This window comes from Malaclemys terrapin, chromosome 3 (assembly GCF_027887155.1).
Source record: "Malaclemys terrapin pileata isolate rMalTer1 chromosome 3, rMalTer1.hap1, whole genome shotgun sequence".
Taxonomy (NCBI): domain Eukaryota; kingdom Metazoa; phylum Chordata; order Testudines; family Emydidae; genus Malaclemys; species Malaclemys terrapin.
Genome location: NC_071507.1, coordinates 190,665,597 through 190,690,467, shown reverse-complemented (window position 1 = coordinate 190,690,467; position 24,871 = coordinate 190,665,597). Strand labels below are relative to the sequence as shown.

At 42.8% G+C, this 24,871-nt stretch overlaps 1 protein-coding gene across 10 annotated transcripts in view; it reads left to right on the top strand.

The window, feature by feature from the left end:
* The window catches only part of ITSN2 (intersectin 2), a 120,416-nt gene that overhangs the window by 67,907 nt on the left and 27,638 nt on the right, over window positions 1-24,871 (top strand). For 5 of the 10 annotated variants that reach the window (XM_054023680.1, XM_054023675.1, XM_054023678.1 and 2 more), the window contains 8 exons: window positions 5,796-5,971; window positions 6,222-6,366; window positions 10,146-10,351; window positions 11,408-11,472; window positions 12,393-12,559; window positions 12,921-13,163; window positions 14,505-14,601; window positions 15,776-15,967. In XM_054023680.1, coding sequence (XP_053879655.1) covers window positions 5,796-5,971; window positions 6,222-6,366; window positions 10,146-10,351; window positions 11,408-11,472; window positions 12,393-12,559; window positions 12,921-13,163; window positions 14,505-14,601; window positions 15,776-15,967 — 1,291 coding nt within the window. Of the gene's footprint in view, window positions 1-5,795; window positions 5,972-6,221; window positions 6,367-10,145; window positions 10,352-11,407; window positions 11,473-12,392; window positions 12,560-12,920; window positions 13,164-14,504; window positions 14,602-15,775; window positions 15,968-17,393; window positions 17,487-21,870; window positions 22,322-24,871 lie in introns of those variants that run through there. The other 5 variants (XR_008444467.1, XM_054023681.1, XM_054023682.1 and 2 more) reach the window with 3 other exon arrangements.

The following is a 24,871-nucleotide window of genomic DNA, read 5'->3' as shown; positions in this document are numbered from 1 at the left end:
ACGCTGAACCTTCGTGTCTGTTGGCACCGTGTCCAGACACACTCCTCGCTGTGGTGGGGATGGAGCCAGTACTGGAAATGGTGCAGGGGACCTTGGCACCCAGACCCTTTCTGGTCCCACAGCATTTGACGCTGCAACCATTGACATTGACACAATTGGGCACTTTCGGACAACGGTTTGCACCAAGACCAACGCTGCCTGTGGCACCAGCATGCTCAGTACAGAAAGGACCATGTTCATCGGGGATACCAGTTCCAACTTGGTTCTGGGCGACAAATTAATTGGACCGCCTATTGACTCCCTTGGGCATCATTCCACCCATACTGCTGAGATTTTGGAGCTCTCATTCCTAGTCAGAGTCATCATCCTCCACTCCACATCACCTGATGAACCTCAGGGGCCGCCAATGGAACAGTATGGCTCCCAGGGTACCCCATAGCTGGGAAGGAGGTCTCTGGCCTGGGCTCTACTGGCCACCAATGCTGTACCTGTATCAGTGACCTTGGACTCAGTGGGAGGTTCCTTATTAGCAGAGATCCCGCTTTTCATCACATTCAAAGCCAAAGTCACTTGCATGGTCGACGGTGGCTTCAGATCAACTGCAAGCCCAAGCATCAGTCTGCTCTCTCCTGGGTACATCTTCCCAGGAGTGAAAGCCAGTTTTGGCTCAGCTGAGACCTTGTCGCCGGACAATGCCATGCTAAATGGTTCATCCTCACCTTCTATTCTGGACAACTTTAAGGTGTACCAGGACTTCTTATGCCATATATCTGCATCATTGGGCATCCAGGCAGAGTTCCTCCAAGAGAACACACACAAACTGGTGGATATTTTACAGCCCGCCATCCCTGAGGGAGTGGCCACCCTGGTCAGTGATACGATCCTTGAGTCAGTGAGAGCCCTGTGGAGTACATCAGCCTTGGGACCGCCAGGGGCTAAGTGCATGGAAAAGCGCTTCTTTGTTCCCATGGATAGATTTGAGGGGTTCTTTTCCCACCTGGCCCCGAATTCCCTGGACGTAACAGCGGTAAACAATGCCCCAGCAGGGTTGGTTCAAGTCTACCCCCAAGGACAGAGACTCCAAGCAATTAGATCTTCTGAGCAGGAAGTTCTATACCTCATCGTCCTTACAGTTTAAGATCACAAATCAACAAAGTTTGGTGGCCAAATATGATTTTCGCAGTTGGTCCTCAAATTTAACCATGGCTGACCAACTGCCCGAGGTCTTGTGTGAGGAGTTCTGAGCAAAAAAGAAGCTTACAAGAAGTGGAAGATTGGACAAATGACTAGGGAGGAGTATAAAAATATTGCTCAGGCATGCAGGAGTGAAATCAGGAAGGCCAAATCACACTTGGAGTTGCAACTAGCAAGAGATGTTAAGAGTAACAAGAAGGGTTTCTTCAGGTATGTTAGCAACAAGAAGAAAATCAAGGAAAGTATGGGCCCCTTACTGAATGAGGGAGGCAACCTAGTGACTGAGGATGTGGAAAAAGCTAATGTACTCAATGCTTTTTTTGCCTCTGTCTTCACAAACAAGGTCAGCTCCCAGACTGCTGCACTGGGCAGCACAATATGGGGAGAAGGTGACCAGCCCTCTGTGGAGAAAGAAGTGGTTCGGGACTATTTAGAAAAACTGGACGTGCACAAGTCCATGGGGCCAGATGCGCTGCATCCGAGGGTGCTAAAGGAGTTGGTGGATGAGATTGCAGAGCCATTAGCCATTATTTTTGAAAACTCATGGCGATCGGGGGAGGTCCCAGATGACTGGAAAAAGGCTAATGTAGTGCCCATCTTTAAAAAAGGGAAGGAGGGGGATCCGGGGAACTACAGGCCAGTGAGCCTCACCTCAGTCCCTGGAAAAATCATGGAGCAGGTCCTCAAGGAATCAGTTATGAAACACTTAGAGGAGAGGAAAGTGATCAGGAACAGTCAGCATGGATTCACCAAGGGGAAGTCGTGCCTGACTAACCTAATTGCCTTCTATGATGAGATAACTGGCTCTGTGGATGAGGGGAAAGCAGTGGATGTGTTATTCCTTGACTTTAGCAAAGCTTTTGATACGGTCTCCCACAGTATTCTTGCCGCCAAGTTAAAGAAGTATGGGCTGGATGAATGGACTGTAAAGTGGATAGAAAGCTGGCTAGATCGTCGGGCTCAAAGGGTAGTGATCAATGGCTCCATGTCTAGTTGGCAGCCGGTTTCAAGCGGAGTGCCCCAAGGGTCGGTCCTGGGGCCGGTTTTGTTTAATATCTTTATTAATGATCTGGAGGATGGTGTGGACTGCACTCTCAGCAAGTTTGCAGATGACACTAAACTAGGAGGCGTGGTAGATACACTAGAGGGTAGGGATCGGATACAGAGGGACCTAGACAAATTAGAGGATTGGGCCCAAAAAAACCTAATGAGGTTCAACAAGGACAAGTGCAGAGTCCTGCACTTAAGACAGAAGAATCCCATGCACTGCTACAGACTAGGGACCGAATGGCTAGGTAGCAGTTCTGCAGAAAAGGACCTAGGGGTCACAGTGGACGAGAAGCTGGATATGAGTCAACAGTGTGCTCTTGTTGCCAAGAAGGCTAGCGGCATTTGGGGCTGTATAAGTAGGGGCATTGCCAGCAGATCGAGGAACATGATCGTTCCCCTTTATTCGACATTGGTGAGGCCTCATCTGGAATACTGTGTCCAATTTTGGGCCCCACACTACAAGAAGGATGTGGAAAAATTGGAAAGAGTCCAGTGGAGGGCAACAAAAATGATTAGGGGTCTGGAGCACATGACTTATGAGGAGAGGCTGAGGGAACTAGGATTGTTTAGTCTCCAGAAGAGAAGAATGAGGGGGGATTTGATAGCAGCCTTCAACTACCTGAAGGGGGGTTCCAAAGAGGATGGAGCTCGGCTGTTCTCAGTGGTGGCAGATGACAGAACAAGGAGCAATGGTCTCAAGTTGCAGTGCGGGAGGTCCAGGTTGGATATTAGGAAACACTGTTTCACTAGGAGGGTGGTGAAGCACTGGAATGCGTTACCTAGGGAGGTGGTGGAGTCTCCTTCCTTAGAGGTTTTTAAGGTCAGGCTTGACAAAGCCCTGGCTGGGATGATTTAGTTGGGGATTGGTCCTGCTTTGAGCAGGGGGTTGGACTAGATGACCTCCTGAGGTCCCTTCCAACCCTGATATTCTATGATTCTATGATTCATTGCGGAATGCTGCTTGGGGGCCAAAATGGTTCCTGCAGTCCATCTTTGACATTGCAGACACTGGCCAGGGTCATGGCCTCGGCAGTAACTATGAAGGAAGCTTCCTGGTTGCAAAACTCTGGGATCACTCTGGACATCCAGCAAGCCATTGAGGACTCCACTCCTTCAAGGATTCCAGGGCTATCTTCCGGTCCTTGGAAGTGTACATGCTGTCCACGCAAAGGCGCCACAATGGTGCGCAGCAGGAGCAACAATATCACCCGCAGCATTCCTTTGTGCAGCCTTTCCCCCTGAAACAGCAGGACTACTCTAGAAAGAGGAACGGCTCCACAATAGGAAGCAGTCGGGCTTGGGCTTCAGACAGTCCACGTGATCTCCATCAGCACAGGCTAAGCACCCATTTTGTGTCCTTTGTCCTGAGCCGTGGTCCAGTCATTACTCCATCCCTTCGGTCCCCCCCATCCCTTTGGGGACAGGTTGGCCCACTTTTACAATGCTTGGATCTCGATTACCTCTGACAGCTAGGTTCTAGACACTGTCAGATCTGGCTACGCAGTCCAGTTCCTCTCCACGCCCCCTTCCCATCCCACTTCTCCATCCCTCTATAGAGACCCCTCTCACGAGATACTGCTCATTGAGCTGTATTTGTAGTTGGGAGCACTGGAACACTGGGGTCACAGCTTTTCTCCCGGTGCTGGTTGATACTGAAATATAAGGGCAGGATGAGAACCATTCTCAACCTTTGCAGCCTCTACAGATTCATCAAGTCATGAGATCCCGCATGGTCACTCTATTGGCTATCCTTCCTGTCCTGTGTCAGAATGACTGGTTCACTGCTCTGGACCTGCAGGATGCTTACTTTCATGTGGTGATTCTGCTGAGCCACAAGACGTTTCTGCGTTTCGTGGTAAGAGAACGGCACTTTCAGTATACAGTTCTCCCCTCTTCTGCCCCCCACGTCTTCACCAAATGCATGGCAGTGGTTATGGCATATCTCAGGAAGAAGGGACTCCACATCTTCCTCTACCTTAATGACTGGTTGCCGAAGAGCAGCTCTAGAGGGGCGGTTCTCACCCACATTGACACCATGTTGAGTTTGCTCGACTGTTGGCACTCGTTTTAAACACCGCAAAGTCAACCTTGGCTCCCACTCAAAAAATCAAGTTCCTTGGGGCCCTGTTAGATTCCAGGAGGTCGAAGGTGTTACTACCTACCAACTGCTTCCAGGCAATTCAGCAGTTTTGCCTCAGTCTGCAATCTCAGCCTTCCATGACAGTGCATGTGTATCTGAACCTGTTGTGCCTAATGTCTGTTTGCACACAGGTGGTCCAGTTCACTAGGTTGTACCCTCACCCACTTCAGATGCAGCTCAGGACAGTCATGAATGGTCCCTGAAGGAGAGTGTTTGCCAAGTCATCTTTGCAACATGGGATGTCCCTGCAATGAACCTATTTGTGACGAGGGAAAACACAAAGTGTCAACTGTTCTGCTCTCGAGGGCCTCAGTCCTCTCTGACACCTTCCACTGCAGCTGGCGGTCAACTCTTCTGTACTCCTTTCCATGTATTTCGGTCATTCCTCAAGGTCATCCTCAAGCTCAAAGTGGATCAGGCCAAGCTCATTCTTGTTGCTCCAGCATGGATGAAGCAGTGTTGGTTCTCAGATATCCTTGCTCTGTCAATTCAACTTCCCATATCGTTTCCTCTCCATCCCGACCTGGTCAGTCAGAACCACGGCCAAACCCTCCATCGTGCGATCAGCTCCCAGCAGTGCTTGGAGGCTGTCCAACAAGTTCTACTTAACAAAGCAATTTAATCCAGTATTCTGAAATCTCTGAATATTAGACTTTGGTTTTATGGTGTTAAGTTATATATTTGCATGAGAGAGGGAAGTAAGAAAGGTATCTGTTAGTTTCAAGATATAATTAGCTGAGCATTCTTTTACTTTTGATACCCGCTTTTAGAAATATGCAACTCTATTTATTGGATAATTTCAGATACTCCTAAAATATTTTGATTAAAAAACTTCATAGTGTCTAATTTAAGATGTGATCACTGGATGGACACATTTGTTTATGTATCTTAGCCAGAAGAAACTTAATGTATATAAAAAATTGTTTGAAGCCCCTTTTTTTTACTCTGTGTTTCTACCATACATAGCACAATGGAATCCTGATGTTGTTTGGGTCTGAGGTCTTACTATAACACAGATAACCATGATAGTAATCCTAGTAACTTTCCAACAAGCTCCACTAACTTCAGAGGCATGTTATGTCCTCTTTAGCCTTTAAATAAAACTGTAAATATGTCCCTAAGGGTGCATTATAATACAAAACCAGCAGTTTATCCTTTTTCCCATTTAAAAAGTAATTACGCACTTTATAAGAGCAAATAGCCTTGTCATATAGCTTGGGACAGTATGTTATTAGGCAATGGGATTCTTAGTTTTTTTTTTTTTAAACTAAATTTTAAATGGGATGACAATGCAGTTGATGGGGTCTGATCCTTGTGATCACAACTTTTCCAGTTAAATCCATAGAATTGTAGCATGTGCTGACACAGCAAATATTTTATCTCATATTTTTGGTTTGCTTTTTCCCCCCAGGTTGATGAGAAAACCGTGGGAGAGCCTGGTTGGCTATATGGGAGCTTTCAAGGTCATTTTGGCTGGTTTCCATGCAACTATGTAGAAAAAATATCAGAAAGTGAAAAAGCTTTATCTCCTAAAAGGGCCTTACTTCCTCCTACAGTATTTTTGTCTACTACCTCAGCTCCTCCAGAGTAAGTTTATTTATTGACGGTTCTAATTTTGGATAAAATACAATATGTTATGTAATAGCATTATGGATTACTGTAAATTAAATGCAGAAAATTTATTATAGTGACTATATGAGGAAGACCTATAATACAGCGAGTTAAACTTTGATCTTCTGAGTTGCACTGGGCAGCACATGCATTTTGCATAAGTAAGAAGTAGTAGGTCTTGCTAATGTACTTTCTAAGAAAAATTGTGCTTGTGCTAAATTTGCAGACCACTTTCACCAAGTAGATCATCAGAAGACACTGATTACCAAAACGTACCTTTCTCAAGCCTAACTGTTAACACAACATGGCAGAAAAAATCCGCTTTTACTCGTACTGTGTCCCCAGGATCTGTTTCTCCTGTTCATGGACAGGTATGTTGGTGAGAATTTTATGTATTTTAAGTTCATGTTAACAATACTGAAATACTTTTGTATAGATGAGTTACACTTTTTCTAACAATTCACTGCAGTGATCTAGACCAGGGGTGGGCAAACTGCAGCCCTGCCTGCGAGCTGGTTTAAGCCAGCCCATGAGCTCCCATGGGGAGCTGGGTCGGGGCCACACCATGCGTTTCAGCCTTGCTCCGGCACTCCAACCGGGGCGCCAGGTCGGGGGCCACACCACGCAGCTCCCAGAAGACGCGCCATGGCCTCACTCTGAGGGCCTACGAGCCAGAGAAGGGACATGGCACTGCTTCTGGAAGCCACTTGAGGTAAGTGCCGCTCGGAGCCTGCTCCCCTGAGCTTCTCCCCGTGTCCCAGTCGCCTGCCCCAGCTCTGATCCCCCTCATAGTCTCCAAACCCCTCAATCCCAGCCCGGAGCACCCTCCTGCACCTCAAACCTCTCATCGCCACTCCAGAGCCTGCACCCCCAATCAGAGCCCTCACCCCCTCCTACACCCCAACCCCAATTTTGTGAGCATTCATGGCCTGCATTACAATTTCTATTCCCCAATGTAGCCCTTAGGCCAAAAAATTTGCCCACCCCTGATCTAGACACTAAGCCAAATTCCCGGTTAGTGTGAATTGGCTTACCTCTACTGCAGTCTGTGGAACTATGTTAATTTACACTACCTGAGGCTCTGGTCCTTAAACTCTTTCTTCTTCTTTGAGGGCTTGTTCATGTCAATTCCAATCAGGTATGTGCGGGCACGCATGCATAACAGCAGAAAGATTTTTCCCCTAGCAGCATCTGTCAGGTAAGCCTGGGCGCCCCCTTGAGTCGCACCTTCATGGCGCTCAATATAGAGCCCTGCTGACCCGCCAGCCCCTCAGTTCCTTCTTACAGCCAGTGACGGTTAGCTGGAATGTCATTTAGCTCTTGTCTTGGCAAGCGCCATTCACAGTATCCGTTGTATATAGTTCTTGATACCGTTGGTGTTAGTTATTAGTACTTGTAGTGTAGATCTAGTTAGCGTTAAGTTTTCTTTGGGGTTCCCCTCCCCCCAACGCACTCGGTGCCATGGTATGCTGCAATCCCTGGGCTTTAAAACTTGCGAGACCTGTGGCAAGCGCATGCCTAAAAGTGACCCGCACACTTTGTGCCTAAGGTGCCTAGGGGAGAGCCACCAGGAAGAGCGGTGCAAGATCTGTCGCGGGTTTTGCCCTAGGACTTTGAAAGACAGAGACCAATGTCTTAAAGTCCTTTTTATGGAGGCTGCGCTCCGGCCCCAGTCAGACTGTGGATTGGGGGATCCTGCATCTAGCATCACCTCCTCGGTGCGGGGCGCCCCAGCACCATCTACAGGGGAACCAGTGCCAAGAAAACTCATCTTGAGACTCTCGGCACTGTCACGGCTCCTCCCATGGACAGGCTGTGGGCAGGCACCAGTCGCAATCGCTGGTACCACAAAAGAAAAGGAGACCGGAGAGGGGCCGCTCTCTCCCGGCCAAGTACAAGGAGCCAGCCACTTGTTGGGCCACACCCCTCGGCTCCTTCACCCACTAGGGTCACGTCGACTCCTGCCTCGGTGGTGGTGCAGTTGAGTCCAGATCCTCCCCACTCGCCAGCCGCAGGAGCCAACAGCTGCAGCTCCCATTGACTGCGGAGGCATTCGCGGCAGCACAGGACTTGTTGTGCGGTATGGCGCCGTTTTTCCCTCCAAGGAGGGATAAATCGCCGGCACCATCCCATCCCAAGGGGAAAGCAGGCTATGACGTCGTGGTGCTCACCATCCCCAGAGCTCCCCACGGCACCACTCCCTTCCCCATTCCTCTTCAGGGACCCCCTCACGAGCAACTACTTATACAGGAGGTTCATTCACTCCTATCGCTAGGGGCAGTGGAAGAGGTTCCTCAGGAGCTAAAGGGCAAGGGCTTCTATTCCCGGTATTTACTAATACCAAAAGCCAAAGGTGGGCTCAGGCCCATCCTAGACCTGCAAGAGCTCAACAAGTTTATGAAGAAATTCAAGTTCCGCATGGTCTCTTTGGTCTCCATCACTCTTCCCTGGAACCAGGGGACCGGAATTGCCACCCTCGACTTGAAGGATGCGTACTTTCATATAGCAATTACACCGTCCCACAGAAGATATCTCAGGGTTGTGGTGAGCGAAAACCACTACCAGTTCACAGTCCTCCTGTTCGGCCTGTCAGTGGCACCTCGAGTATCTACCAAGTGCATGGCAGTCATGGCCACGTTCCTGCACAGGGGACAGGTACAGGTGTTCCCACACATCGATGACTGGCTAATCAAGGGCCACTCCAGGGCTCAAGTGGAGGCACAAGTCAACTTCATAAGAACGATGTCAGACGAACTGGGCCTTCTGAATGTGGGGAAATCTATACTGTCCCTGGTTCAGTGAATAGAATTTATATGGGCAGTAGTGGATTAGACAAAGGGCAGGGTATTCCTTCCGGAAGCAAGGTTCTGGGCCCTGAGCGAAGTCTCAGCAGGCCAGAGACAACGCAGCCTTTGGTAGAGTAGTGCTCCAGACACTGGACATCAGAACTCTGACCCCTCCTCCGGAACTTGGGCTTGAGTCACCTGATCAGAATTGACATGAACAAACACTCAGAGAAGGAAAAACAGTTACTTACCTTCTCGTAACTACTGTTCTTCAAGATATGTTGTTCATATCCATTCCAATATCCACCTACTTACCCCGCTGTTGGAATAGCCAGCAAGAAGCAAATGAGGGGGTGGCGGGTCGGCAGGCTCTATATTGTGCGCCATGAAGGCACGACTCCAGAGAGCACCCAGGCCGACTCAACGGATGCTGCTAGGGGAAAAATCTTACGGCTCCCGTGCACGCGCATACACACCTGATTGGAATGGACATGAACAACACATCTTGAAAAACAAGAGTTACGAGAAGGTAAGTAACCATTTTTTTCTTTCACTGTATTGTTACTCTGGGTTAATTTCTTTCAACTTTGGGATTTTGTAAGGATAGCAGCTGCAGTGTGTGGAGGAACCTAATAGGTAAGTATGTGTTTATCGCATCAGTTTGGGCCTCAAGATGATCTTTCAGATTTCCCTACCTAGCCATTTGAGGACCACTACTTGTATGTACTTTTCCTTCTTCCTACCAAAAGGTATATTTTACCTCCAGGCAGAAGACAACCAATGTGTGGGCCCTTCCAGAGCTACTCTTAGAAGCATTGCATATTTTTGCTGACACTGCAGCCAGTGTTGTTTTGTAGAACCAGATACATGTCTAAGCCCTGGTCTACACTGGGGTGGGTGGGGTGTTGACCTAAGATACGCCGACTTCAGCTACGCGAATAGCGTAGCTGAAGTCGGCGTATCTTAGGTCGATTTACCTGGCCGTGAGGACGGCGGCAAGTCGACCACTGCCGCTCCCCCATCGACTCCGCTTCTGCCTCTTGCGAGCTGGAGTTCCGGAGTCAACGGGGAGTGTGTTCGGGGTTCGATTTATCCACGTCTAGATGAGACGGTGGGTAGTGGGTGAGTAGTGAAGACCTGCCCTCCAACATTTCTAACTTAATTGGCCAGTAGGAAGCAGAGTCGAGAGACTACTCTGGAGTCCACATACCACATATGGCAGTGCAAAATACTGCGGTCAAGACAGCAAGTCATTCAACTGGCATTTAGGAATGAACACACCTAGAGTACAAGAGGCGATTTTTGAAACTTGCATAAGTAATATGTACTAAAGCTGATTAATATCTGTATTTTTACTTGAACAGGGACAAGCTGTGGAGAATTTAAAAGCACAGGCACTTTGCTCCTGGACTGCAAAAAAAGATAACCACTTGAACTTTTCAAAAAACGATATAATTACTGTGCTGGAGAAGCAGGAAAACTGGTGGTTTGGAGAAGTGCATGGAGGAAGGGGATGGTTTCCTAAATCCTATGTCAAGATCTTGCCTGGAAATGAAAACAAACGAGAGGAGTAAGTGAGACTGTTGGTATTTTTGTATTCAACAGCTGAAAATAGAGTAAAAAACATGGGGATACTTTAAATTATGGGGACTAAATAGCATGTATGACCTGCACCATGCCATCGTGGGCTGTAATTTAATCAGTTTTCACAAGCTAAGTAATGTTGGGCCTGCTCAGTAAATGGGAGATCTTTCAAGCTGGGTGCTAGAAAAAAGTGGTGTGTGGTTATTCAACAGGTGACATGCTTCTTCCTCTTGATTCAATATCTCAGCTGGCACTGCGCTGCTAGAGGTGTTAACTTTTATATGATGTACAAAATTGAGATGTCTTTGCCATTAATCATGATAAACTCCTGTGGCACATCTTGAAGAAACAGTGGTGTTTTTCCTAGCTGGCAAAAGTAATGCCAGACTGTCCTAGTATTCAAGCTAACAGTTCAGTTAATTGCTGAAAATCTGAGTAGTGCTGCTGCCTTGGAATGGCTGCTTCATTCCAATATAGAGGTGATTACAGGTTGGTGGTTGAAGTGATCTTTGCACATACATGACTTAAAGTTTTTTGTGATCTTCTACAATAAGGCGAATTTTAAATAAATGTCAAGTTGTTACACCTAAAATAAAAATTTTGTATATGTCTTGATCACCACAATTTGCGACTGTTTTCCAAGCCCTGTAGCTTAAATTAGGAGTCTTCCATATGATTAATTGAAGTCATATTTTTTGCTCTTAGGATAAATCTGTCTTGATCCCCAATAAATGTTTAACTGTTTAGCTTTTGCTAATGATTAATGTTATGGCAGTATTTCTGATATTCCTTAAGCATGGCCTATGTGATATTTAGGAGATATTGCAGTATTGTTAGTGACCACATGCAACAGCTTAATTAAAAAATATAATGGGGACAACAGCATTAGTAATATCTGCCAATTGAGAATGAAATAATGCTTGGCTGCAATTTTTCGTCTCTCAAAGAATACGAAAATTACATTGTACTAAATCTTTATCACGAATTGAAGAACGTTTTGTTAAACCAGCCGACTAAATCACTTCGATCTTTATATCTGTAGACCCGAAACTATTTATGCAGCTGTAAACAAGAAGCCTAGTACACCATCTTATACCATTGGAGAGGGTAAGCATGCAATTATAATGTCAGTTACAAAATTATAAAACTAATTTCTGTTTAATAGCATGTAAATTAATAATGAATATGCATATAATTATACCTTGATCAGATCTGTGACTGTTTGTTTGTTATAGAGATCTGATACAGTCACATGTGCTTTTTAGATTCTTAAGTGTATCGGTTTTTTCCTTTTATGAATTTAAGTGGAGAAAGTATAAGTTCAAATGGGAAAAATAATTTGTGAGAAACAATCTCTAAACTTTTAAATTTGATATGTATTTACCCATTTTCCCACCCTTTCAGATTATTCAGAATGTGTGTAGACTATGCTTAGAAAAGTCACTTGGGCTTTTGAGCTCTACCATGACAATCAGATATTATGGAGTTCACCATGTGTATGGAGTATTTCCTCTTATGGCTTTTCTGAATATAAATGATTGTGCTGAAGTGTGGGTCCAAGATGAAATCTCTCACATGTAACTATTCTTAAACTGTGGTCTGTGGACCACTGATAATCCATAGAGCGCTCACTGTTTACATAGTACTAACTCTCCTAATCTCCATCTGCTAAATCACATTCAGACACTACAAATATATTACTTTTCCATGAAAGCAGTTACCTGTGGTTGCTACATTTGTCACAGAAATGTTATGTGCATGCACATCCGAGAGAGAGTCTGCACAATTGCAAATGGGAGGTGAGATCGATGCAATTTAAGTGAGAGGGAAGGTTGGTACATACTATGAAGTTGTTTGAGCAACCCTTATATGAGAGATTTTTTAAAAGTGACTAGCATGCCTCTTGTTATATTTACTGTATTAGGGTTTTGATAAAATTCAACTTAGTTTGGCCTCTCTTGATTACAGCTGAAACACTTTTTTCATTGTAACTAATGCAGTTTCTCTGTGTGTGTTTGTTTGAACAGAGTATGTTGCACTCTATTCCTATACAAGCGCCGAACCTGGTGATTTGACTTTTGCTGAAGGAGAAGAAATACTAGTCACTCAGAAAGATGGAGAATGGTGGACAGGAAGCATTGCTGACAGAACAGGAATCTTTCCATCAAACTATGTCAAACCTAAGGATCAAGATGTGAGTTTTTGTTTTGGGTTTTGTTACTTAAAGCAAAAAGGTTTTATTTTTGTCTGTATACGTTTACTGTATTTTGCTAGAATTTGGACTTAAAAAAACCCAAGAAGTTACACTGTATGTCTTGTATATAGGTAGTATGTTCACATACTAAAATTTGGGCATTAAATTGTACCTCTCTGGTGGTGTATCTGGCATAAATGCTTAAGTCATGAAAGTGATTTGCCTTTTTTCAAACCATTATGCTTGGTAAAGGGAAAAAATTAAAAAAATTATTTGTGGCAAAAGAAGAATATTAAAAGAAAATTGCAGTAAATTCTGCTGTTAGCACTGCAAATTAAAATCGTGTACCTTTTGATTGTAGGGTTCTGGTACTGCTGGCAGAACTGGGGCACTAAATAAGAAACCTGGTGAGTCTGATGTAACTTACAAAACTTCAGCTTATTCTATTTGTTCATTATTCACCAGTCTTTTTCTTATTTCAGAGATTGCCCAGGTGACTACAGCGTATGCTGCATCAGGGACAGAACAGCTTAGTCTGGCTCCAGGACAGCTGATACTTATTCTGAAGAAAAACCCTAGTGGATGGTGGCAAGGAGAGTTACAGGTAATTAAAGGAAAAGATAATCTTCACAGAATGAAGAATGAGGGAAGCAATTTTTGTGATTTAATTTAAAAAGTGAGAAGCTCTTAAGTTCTTTTTGCCATATATAAACTGTACTTGAACATCACACTGTAAGTTAAAACCTATATTGCTAAGCCTGTTTCTGTCACTGAACATCAGTTTTTGTAACCCTGGCAGAATGTAGGGGTCCTGTATTGGCAGTTAATAAAAAGTAACGATTAGCATCAGAAGAACCACTTAACTAATAAAACAGTGCTAACTTGGTTAAAATATTAAATGGTAACAATCCTCTGATGAAATAGTAGGACCTCTTAAAAGCAGGAGGGAAATTAGTGCAGTATATTCTAATTCCTTGCATTCACAGAGTGTTTTTCACCCAGAAAGTTCTGAAAGCAAGCTTCATAAATTACCTACAGTAGTAATTTCAAAGAGCACAGTATCCTTTTAACATCATTTAGCTGTTCTACAGGGGTTGGGCGCTATTGGCAATGGAAAAGTTAAGATATAATCTGTGCAAGGAAATGTATAGGAAATTAGTAGTAGTTTGCATTGTATTAGAAAAGGAGTTTTGGCTTTGGTTCAGGATGGAACCTCAGAGGGAGTAGGAAGAGAGATGAAAACTGAGAGAGCCAATTGTCAATTCTTGCTTGGTTGAATTTAATATTTTATTGTAGTAACTGAGTATTTTTCCATATTTTGTATTATAATATCATTGCTTGTACACACTTACATCATGTTGTGAGAAAAGCTGTCAAAATGTAGGAATATTACCTCTTGGAGGTTTTCTGCTCATACTATAACCTTCCTGTCTTATACAGAAAAAGTGAAGGTTTAAAAAAAAGTCAAGAATCCACTGTACAAGCTTTTTAGATAACAATCACTATTATCTGATAGAAAGTGGTAGTAAATTCATAGTCCAAGATTTTCAAAAATGACTAGTGAAATCGGATGCCTCCATTTTTGAGTGCCTAGTCTGAGACACTTTATAGAGGCTCTGCTTTCAGAGGTAAGTGCTCAGCACTTTTTGAAAATTAGGGCCCTGTATGGTGTCTCAAGTGGAGCACCCAAAATCATTAATCACTTTTGACAATCTTGACTTTGAACTTTGCACTCACTCAGCTGAGCAAATTACAGTGCAGCCGTACTCAAATATGCTTTTAGCAATAAATGTAAACCAACATTTGTCTTGTAGAGCCATTCAGTGCTTAATAACTTTGTAGGCAGGTTTTTTGTGACTCTTCGTTGAGAAGCTGTGCGGGTGAGGTGCTCATTACAATGCACTGGTCAGTTGTCTATTTAATTCTCAAACATATTTTTGTACAGGCAAGAGGGAAAAAGAGGCAGAAAGGATGGTTTCCCGCTAACCATGTTAAATTGTTGGGTCCAAGCAGTGAGAGAACTACTCCTGCTGCTCTCTCAGGTAGGAAAATAATCTCATTTATATTTAACTTGGAATAATGTTATGTAACTCTTTCCTTTACTCTAAGTAACAGTCTGTGTATAGTATAATAGTCTGATTAATTGCTACCTATTACCCTTGTGATGCAGTCAGTATTGGGGATCATTGTACCAGGCTCTGAACAAACGCAGGAGAGGGCAGTCTCTGTCCCAAGGAACATACAGTCTAACAAACTACTTCTTCATTAAAACAGTGCTGTCTGTGGCTCCTGTCCTGGAATGTGCCGTCTTATGTTATGGCTTATTGCACTGAGAATACACCCTTTGTTTCTGTCCTACAGCGGAACGACTGTGTCCAAAAATCTGTAAGGTTCACCTAATGCCGTGAAGTTTTCAGCCTTGCTGACTAGTGAAAGTAGACTGCAATCTTGCACATCCTGATTTATGCCTAGAGTTCATATCCCGCTTTCTGAGGAGCCTGCTTCCACATGGCAGCAAGACTTCTGGGAACTTTGCTGTTATTGACAATACCCCTACAACTGTGCGCTATTCTTCTAAGAGTGGGCAGATGCAGCCTTGACTCCACATGGATTTTTGATTGGCTATGTAGGTCTTGATGAGAACAGCTTTCCCTGGTTCCACTTCCTCAAAGTGTGCAAATTCCCTACCTTCTGCTGTATTGGTACAAGAGCTCCACAGGCATCCATGATCAAAACCTCTCTCTGAGACTTAGCTTTCAATACATTCTTTGTACACACAGACCTTTTTCTCACACACAGATATCCACTATAAACTAATTAATCCGTTTCTCTGACAGGCTGGGCAGAAAGGAGGAGAAAGATGTTCCACTTATTTTTACGTTTGAATATTTGGAAGGTGAACAGGTGCTGTGGTGATGGGAACCATCTAACTATCCAAGTAGATGGAATTGTAAAGTTGGGAACTAGAGAGAGAAATTGAACAAAGTTAATTTAATCTATCACTGACCAGAGTATTAATAAAAGGGGAAGTCAGGGCAGTCAAACTGTACTCCCACATCAAGATAAAATTTTCTAGGGTATTTTTTGTTTGTTTGTCCTTGAAATTGGTTTTAGTCTTATAGATATTTTCTGTGGGCTTTATGCAGTCTTAACACTGACTTATCTTATACTAGAAGTTGTGCTAACCCCTGTTGTGAATATTCTTTTTCTTCCTAGTATGTCAAGTGATAGCAATGTATGATTATGCGGCAAACAATGAAGATGAGCTCAGTTTCTCCAAGGGGCAGATCATTAATGTACTGAGCAAAGATGATGCAGATTGGTGGCAAGGAGAAATCAGTGGTGTGACAGGTCTCTTTCCTTCCAACTATGTGAAGATGACCACAGATTCTGATCCAAGCCAACAGTGTAAGAAATAATTTTTGAAAGCATTTTGCATTGCATTTCTAAGATTTAACAGTCAATTGTTGTAGTTAGAACTATTTTGTGCTTAGAACTAAGAGCCCTAGGACTTCTAATGGGTGTGTAAGTACATCATAACTTCACTCTCTTCCACTTGACAAATCTACACACAAATATTGTCGCTCCATTTTCCAGCCAAGGTTTAGTAGCAGCAGTGCTGCTGTGAGGCCCCTAAATAAACATTACACCTGTGATGCATTAACTTTGCTTTTAAATTGTTCACAGTATATGGTAATTTGCAATGAGTCTCTGTCAGTGCAAATGTACTTGTTCTACTGTATTTTATTATTTTTCTTTCTTTGGATTTCTACAAAATATGAAAAACACCTATCATAAGACTTTAGGCAGCTTTGGAATACATTAGAAGTACATACCAACTTAAAAAAAATAAACATAAGCGCAGCAGCTTCCCCAAACTATAAAAAGGAAAGAAAAAGATCCCCACCTTAACCAGTGAATTCCAGCCTACAATATATCCATCCCAATCCTCAAATCATCCCTGCTTCTTCAAAATTCTCAGAAAGAGATGGGCTTTGCAACATGTCCTCAAGATCAACAAATGTGGATTATTTGGGGGCAAGCTGGAGACTGAATTCTAGCACAAATTTGTGTAGTTAAAGTGAAGGATACATATTATGTTCTCTTTCTAACATACAAGCACTGTAAAAGTTCTGTCTTTGGCCTCTCATTCCAATGCTAGGTCACTACAATTTTCACTCCCTCAGCCTTTCACCCTGGGTCAGGGACAGCAACCAACTCGACTAGCCATTAGCAGCACAAGCACTCCCTCTACGTCTTGCAAGCTCTGCTGTTTCTCTGCCAGTTAGCTATTGTTATACTCCCAACCATTAAGCCCTCCAAGTATCTCTGAGGAATGTGCAGGTCCTGCTCCACTGGACACTCTGTGTTCACAAATTCACTGCTTCTGAGGAAACCGCAAACTCCAGCTCATCAGTTCCACCTCAGATCACTCCTCCACTGAACACATAGCACTTATACGTGATTTCACTATAAACATATCTAAGTGTATTTAACAAAGCCTAAAGATTCAAGTAATAGCAGCTAGAAGTATTGAAAACAAATGGTTATGTGTAAAACAAAATCATAACATGCATTCTAGAGCCTAGACTTAATTAACAAGATACTCTCATGTCTTGTAGAGTATTGCTCACCCAAAATTCTTGCCGCATTTACGGCCAGGGTGGGCTGTGGCCCTCCTTTCATGAGACAGACACTCTGTCAGCTTGCCTCCTAGGCAAAGGACCTTGTTTGTTTCCTTGTGCCCCCAGATATATCCTTACAATCTTGTGGTTAGTCATAAACAGGACACCCCAGGCTGTTTGTTTCATTCTATGAATTTCCTTGCTCGTAGATTTTGCAGTCTCTTCTTTTTCCTTTGGCGCAGTATGCGAATAGGCCTACAGCGTGAGGCATACAATATTCAAATGACAAGACAGCGAGACAGGTATCTGCTGCCTCCTACCTGAAAGGAACATTTCTGAAGTATGCCACCTCTTGGTGACCTGCCTTAATTCCAATATCTTAAGAACATAATTTCCCATATTGATACATAACTCCTTAAATATTATCTGTACGTACATTTCGGAATGATTATGATGACCAGTGGGCTGCTGGCTCTTGCTATTGACTTTGCATGCCACACTTTGGAGAACTGTTATGCAGATATCTGACCAACAGGATCTCTAAAACTCTATGCACCCCTCTGGGCCACTTGCTAGTTGGCACCAGAAGGTCCCACATCACAGGTTTTAATTTCTCTTTTACATAACGGGCTCTAGCTCTTCGGTTAATTCCATTCTTCTCTTGATCGGGCAGCAGCTGTTGCTGTAAAATGGCAAAAGTAAAGTAAGCTTTCCCCTCTGGTGTTGCAAATGCTACCATTTGTAGTTGTCCCAGCATAGAAAAAGCATTTAGAATTCAGAGTGGATCTATCTTAATAGCACGTAGTATAAATTGATTTAAATAGATACAGGTTCGGCATTAATCTGGTGCTTTGAGAGTTTTTTTTGTTTGGATACAGACAGAATCCCAACTACTTGCTAAATTACTTTGGGGCAGGTATAAAACCAAAGTCCTGACCACTTGTGACTATTAAAAATTCTGAGGAATTTCCCCAAAGGATGGAAATGTTAGCCCAAGTGTCCTGATTATGTTTCAGTTTAGATAAATGCCTTTGACCTACCTGAATTCCATGTCCCTTTCAGCTATGAACTGATCTTTACTTCCCATTCTCTGCAGTGTGTTTTTGTGTTGATATGTACTATTCAACAGTTCCTATATTTCATTCCAATGGAGGCTGTCCTGCAGTGGTGGCATAGTGGAGTGTGTGGGTTTGGGAGGGAGGGGTGTATTGAAGTAAGTGCAAGATCTTTTTGCATGTTATTAATTTCAACAATAGTAGTCCTGAAATTGGGTCATAATTAGACACATAAGCCGTTCTTATTTGCTCATTGCCATGTCGCTAAGTTGGCTTCCTCCCAAATGTGGATCTTGAGTACCAGCGTCCCCCACAGAAACAATTGCCAGTCGTGGACAAAATTTTCTGTTGGAAGTGGGTGAATGAGAGAGAGTCTACCAATAGCAGTCAGCAACCATCAGCTGTGTACACTTTCACTAGTGCTTGGTTGTTCCAGTTGTCTCTATCAAGAAGTTTCTGATTCAAGAAGCAATCCTGTTGATGTTTTGAGGTTCAGGAACTTAATCCTGTAAGTGAATGAAGTACATGTTCAGAAATTACAGCCAAAATCTTTTGGTGCTAAAGTGATTTCATGTGTTTCAGCTGAGTTGGGTAACAGCCACTTGCTGGACATCATATACCACATGACATAGCCAACTTTGTAGGAGGGGAAAATGCATGAAATGGAACTTCAATGGGATTTTTAGTAGGAAGCATGAAGGGGCATATTTAACAAATATTAATGTTATAGCATCATATTTACTATAAACTCTCACTTTTGTGGACATAAGTGTAGATGTATTACATCTTCCATAATTAAGGCAGTGAGTTTGTCACAGAGGTCACGGATTCCATAACTTTCCATGACCTCCGTGACTTCTTTTAGCGGCCATTGCACCTGGCCTGGTGGCAGCTCAGGCAGCCCGTGCATCAGTCTCACCAGCTGCTGCTAGGGCAGTCTCGAGCCACCGCACCCCTGTTCCCCAGCAGCAGGAGTTTGGGTGTGGAAAGGGGCAGGCGGTTGGGGCATGGGATGGGGTGAGGTGGGCTCTGGGTGGTGCTCTACCTGGAGGGCTCCCCGGAAGCGATGACATCCCCCTCACTCAGGTCCTAGGCGGAGGTGAGGCCAGGCAGCTCTGCGCACTGCCTCTGCCTGCAGGCACTGCCCCCACAGCTCCCATTGGCCGTGGTTCCCTACCAATGAGAGCTGTGAAGCCAGCACTCTGGGTGGAGGCAGTGTGCAGAGCTGCCTGGCCATGCCTGTACCTAGGAGCTGAGTGAGGGGGATCTTGCTGCTTCCGGGGAGTCGCGGAGCCAGGTAGGGAGCCTGCTGGACTTGCCAACACTCTCCCCCCAGCACCAGCAGGGGTCCCGGGCTGCGCGCCACTGCTCCCCCCACCAAAGCACCCGTGGCACCCCCGGGCTGGCGCCCCCCCTGAAGATTTAGTCAGGGGTGTATAGTAGAAGTCATGGACAGGTCACGGGCTGTGAATTTTTGTTTACTGCCTGTGACCTTTTACTAAAAATGCCTGTGACTAATATGTAGCCCTATCCATATGCTCCATGACTAGGAAGTTTACTTTCAATCTCCGAATTCTTCCACTACTGGATGGTGCAAAATGTTCGGGCAGGGCAATAGTCACAAGAACACTCCCTGCTCAGGTAGCATAAGGAAATAGACCTGACGGTGTGCTAATGTCTGAAAAAGAACCAAGTGAAGTGGGAAGGGAAAGTGAAACAGGAAGTAGGGCTTGAGGAGAGGTAAAACTTCTTCTAAATTCCTGCTTAGGATGCGCTCTTTATTTTTTTCTGTCTTGAGTGGTTGTCTGCAAAGACCCAGATTTCAATCCCTGATGTCAAGAATCATGTGTCTAAACTTAAGCATACACATTCCTGATGTGACCATGCAAATCATGTGTTTAAACACGTGGTCAGCTAAGCATCTAACTTGCTATGTGTGCACCTACCAAATGTGCCTGCACACATCAGGTATTGCATGGGTAACTTAAGTGCACACACACTTGCAGGCATATGTGCAAACCTCATTTTGAAAATCCAGCTATTTTTTTCAAGTTAGTGTTATATTTCAATTATATAAAAATTGCAGAGGGCTGTACAAAGAAGGGGAATTCTATATCAACCCCCTGATGTCTGTAGTGTGTAATTGGAAGAAGAACACTGAGGGAGAATTAAAAATGAAGAAAATCACAACAGTTTTAAATATATATAATTTACCAACTGCATAATTGGCTTTCTTTAAAATAAGCGTCTTGTACTTATTTAAATCGGCTGCAGAAACTAGCGTAAGTGTGTTGTAGAAATCAGTAGGGGAGTCTTCCCACAGAATTTGTTTGATGCAGTGTGCCCAGGACCTGTTTGGAAATTAAAACCTCAAAGAAGTGAACACAGCTTGAGAAGTCTAGTATATATTTTAAAGACAAATTTAGGAATTGAATTGCCAGTTTAAGTATTGTAACCTGCATGTTTCCTTTCATTTTTCTCCTGGTGTCTGTTATAGTCAGTGGAAAGTGATGGTATTTGAAAGTGGGTAAGCAAATCTGACACACACAAAGGACATTTTACAGCAGCAGGTGAAGATCCTAGTGTATTATCTCCCTGATTTTCAAACTGTGGTCCATGGGCCACCATTACTAATCAGATCCATTCTTAGTGACCTGCAGAATTAAATATTTGAGAGCCAAGTTGAAAGCGATTGTGGTGGTGGTGGCAGAGGAGTTCCTTGTATTGTGATGACATTTCAATAGCCGTCATCCTAATATTTGCACAAAATTGATCTAAATTGGGTGAAGAGTGAATCTTCTTTCAGTAAAGAGGATTTTTCAATATGTAATTAAAATAGTGTATTTATAGATACAATTAAAGGAATATTCACAACCCTTTGTTTATGATAATATTTGATGGCATGCTTGTGTATTATTCTTACACAAAATAATTCATAATTTCCCCATGGAAGCTTAACATATCAGCTGGGAGTGAGAGTAGTACATCCTTTATGCCCATGAAATCCTTGGCTTCTAAAATGAGACTTCCAACAATTGTGCAGATTGAAATGGTACTTTGTGACATGGACATGTATTCAGTAGGCAACCAAGTTTCATTTCACATGGGCCACTGACCAGCATCAGCAAGTTAATTTTATTTGTAACCATGTCTAAATCTGAGCAAATATTTTCCAAACCGTTTAGAAAGTGGAGCAGTAATGTCTTGCTATTAATCTTGTAGGTAAAATCCTGGCTCCCTTGAAGTCAGTGGGAGTTTTGCCATTGACTTCATTGAAGCCCGGATTTCACCCATTGTGTTATAGGTCCGCATATCTTAATTAGTAATGCATCTTTAAATCTGTCATGAGAAAGGGTTTTGGTTTTTTTTGTGATTGAATTAGCTGCAGTGTATTGGTGAGCATCTGTGATGGCTGGTTGATGTTAAAATTATTTTTAGGCACAAATAATTGCTGATGTATGCTTACATAATAGAGAATAGAAAGGGTATGATGTTTTATTTTAGGAAAGTTGAATGTTAGTCATTCCTTTCTAACCTTTCAGTGTTATTCTGTCTTCTTTTGTCCTTAGTACTTATGTTTCACTCTTCAGATTTGTGTTTGTGTTCATTTTATCCTTCATTTTTTTTTTAGGACCCAATGTTGTCTTCCAGTGTGAAAGCACCTCAGAGACCCACTATCCAAGTTTGACTATAGCGTGGAGGCAGGGTGGACAGCCCTGCTCAAATATCTGACACAATCCATTTGCTTCGTTTGAATGTTAGATCCACACGAGAATTAGTTTTTTGTATTTTATAATCTACTGTTACAAATAATTTGTAAAACCAGAAAGGATAGTGGGTCTTTGTGTGGCTTTCACTGCTGTCCACTCTGGTTTCCTCTAGTGTTTTTTTCCTTTTCTTATTGATAATCATAGATCATTAGCATGCATATCAAGGTATCCCCTGTGTGGTGGGATTTCAGACACACAAAGACCCACTATTTGCACAAGTTAGCTGAGCTGTTTTATATGGGCAGATATCTTCTTGTAATGTTGTAACCTGTGCATACTTTGCAGAATTAAAATGTTTGCTGATTACTGCTCTGATAGACTAGTTTAATCCTGTACACAGTGAGCTTTTTAAATTGCCAACATATATGATTCATCCAAAAAATAAAACCTGGCCTACCTTTCTACATTACAGAGTGCCACTGTGACTACAAGTATGCCATGGGGTTTAGGTTTTAGATCATAGAACTGTTTTGTCTGATGCAGTCAAGCCTTCCAAATGGCCTTTTTGTGAGGAGAGGAGTTTAGAGGTGGAATGCTTTCATTTTGTTTTCTTCTCTCATCTCATCACAGTAGCACTATTGGACATTTTCTCAAGGCAAAGGGAAACTAGGCTAATATAATTTGTGAGCTGGCCTGCAAGTTGCTTTGGGTGGATGTGTCCTATCCCTTGGCCACCACCTTCCCTCAAACATTTTACCATTGTAACACACTTGTCATCGGTTTTGGTGAACAGCATCCTCTAGTCTTACTACAATGGGTGCCATGCTGCCTCTGCGCTGTCAGACTCACCAATCTGCCCTCTTTTTTTTTTTTTTTTTTAATTAAGAGTTCTGGTACAGGACTGAATGGCTCTGAAGACTGATAATTGGATACAGAGCCTTTCATCTCTAGGACACCAGTTCGTATCTGGCCCAGGTCAATAGTGAATGAAAGTCTTTGGCATCTGAAAACTGTTTTTGTTCCTATTACAAAATGAATTGGTGGTCTCAGTAAAATTCCTCCTATACAAGTGTTCACAATAATATATGCAACCACCAGAAAAGTCACTGGTAGACAGACACCCTTGTCAGCTGAAAGAGGAAGGCCAAGGATTTAAGCGGTCTTGGAAACTGAACCATCTGCTCTTCTGGCTCAGAGGTAGCTTTTCCAGGTCAGAGTTTGAAGGACAGAGTGGCAGAGTGTTGTAGATAAACTTGTACTGCCCATGCTGTCTCTGTTATGTGGATAAAATCAGGACTTCTGTCTCCAGGGCTATAAATCTTGCATCGTTTAGCAGCCGTGAATTACTTTAAAAGGGAAAAAAAACTAGTACATAGATTTCCTTTAGTTGCTTTTAAAATGAAAGGGTCTATTTAATGTCAGACCATTCATCTAATAAAACAGTTCTATGATCCATACAACACAAAGAGAATTTCTAGCAGATGCAGTATTAAATTCAGTTTGCATCCTGAATTTGGGACTGAAATAACAAACATGTGGATTATGCAATCTGAAATTGTTTACAAACTACTGTAAGTTTACAATATATATGAATGTTGTGAGGTACTATCAGGAAAAAGTGTTAATACAATTGCAGAGATTTAAAAGCCTTCTTCCAAAAGTTCTATAAAAGGAGTGAAATATTATGTATTTAATATACTTTATCAAGTAATGTATATGTGTCCCTTAGGTCAGAGAGATATATTTTGTGCAATACAAATTACAGTAAGGTGCCTACATCAAACTATAAATGAATTTTTATTCCAGTTGTATTTTATCTCAATTAATATTCTGTTATCGAATGAATTAACTTTAATTAGAGGCAAAGAATCTGCTAATTAATTGCTCAAATAGCAATGTTCTAGCTGACTTAATGTCTTTTTCATGTTGAAATTAGATTTTTAGCTAAAGCTGTTTCTGTTAAAATGTGCTAATTGCCCTGTATTGCCTTCTCTTAATTTTCTGATTTTGCAGATCTGTTTAATACAGGCAGAAGTGTGCTGCTATGGTACAATAGTCATATCAAATTGTTACTTATTGTAGGCTAATATCTGGGTGTCTTTGGGACCCATCCGCTTTCAAAAATTCAAAATTCAAGGCGCTATTTACCCAGAGAGTTTGGGCCAGAGATACGTCCCTAATAGCCAATAAAATTGTTGCCTTAATTGCCAAGTTAGTAAAAGACCTCAGTAAAAAGAAACATAATTAAATAAAGTCATGCTCTGTCTAGTATGTGCTGGGAAATAATATTATGGTATTTTTCAGCAATAAATAATGCTTTACCCACTTATACACAGCTGCAGTTGAATATTAGGGATAGTGTTCTATATCTGTATGGTTTGACCCATGTAAACCCATAGCTGGAAGTAAGCATTCACAATTAAAACACAAACAGCTGCATTCAGTTTGAACTTACAGGTGCTAGAACTGAGTTCAGAGACATGCTGCCATGGGCTTTCCCTGTTGTAATTAAATGTTGTAGTGTTATTTGAGAATCAATGTGGGTGAGGTAATATCTTCTGTTGGACCAACTTCTGTTGGTGAGAGAAACAATCATTTGAGCCACAAAGAGTTCCAAAGCTTCTCTCTCTTCACAAACAGATATCACCTCTCCACCTTGTCTCTCTAATATCCTGGGACCGACACGGCTACAACTGCACTGCATAGAGCAGTGTTATTTGAGCACCATCAGTGAGCTCCGCATTGTAAAAAATGGAAAAGGCCACAGTCCCTCCCTCACAGTGTTTATCAGACAGATTTTTCAGGTTAGACATGCTGCACCAGATAACTATGTGGTCTGGTCACATAATGGTACAGAAGGATTTTTTTAATACACATTTTAGATTGTGGATAAGAGGAGGCTGTGCAGAATACTTATTTTAA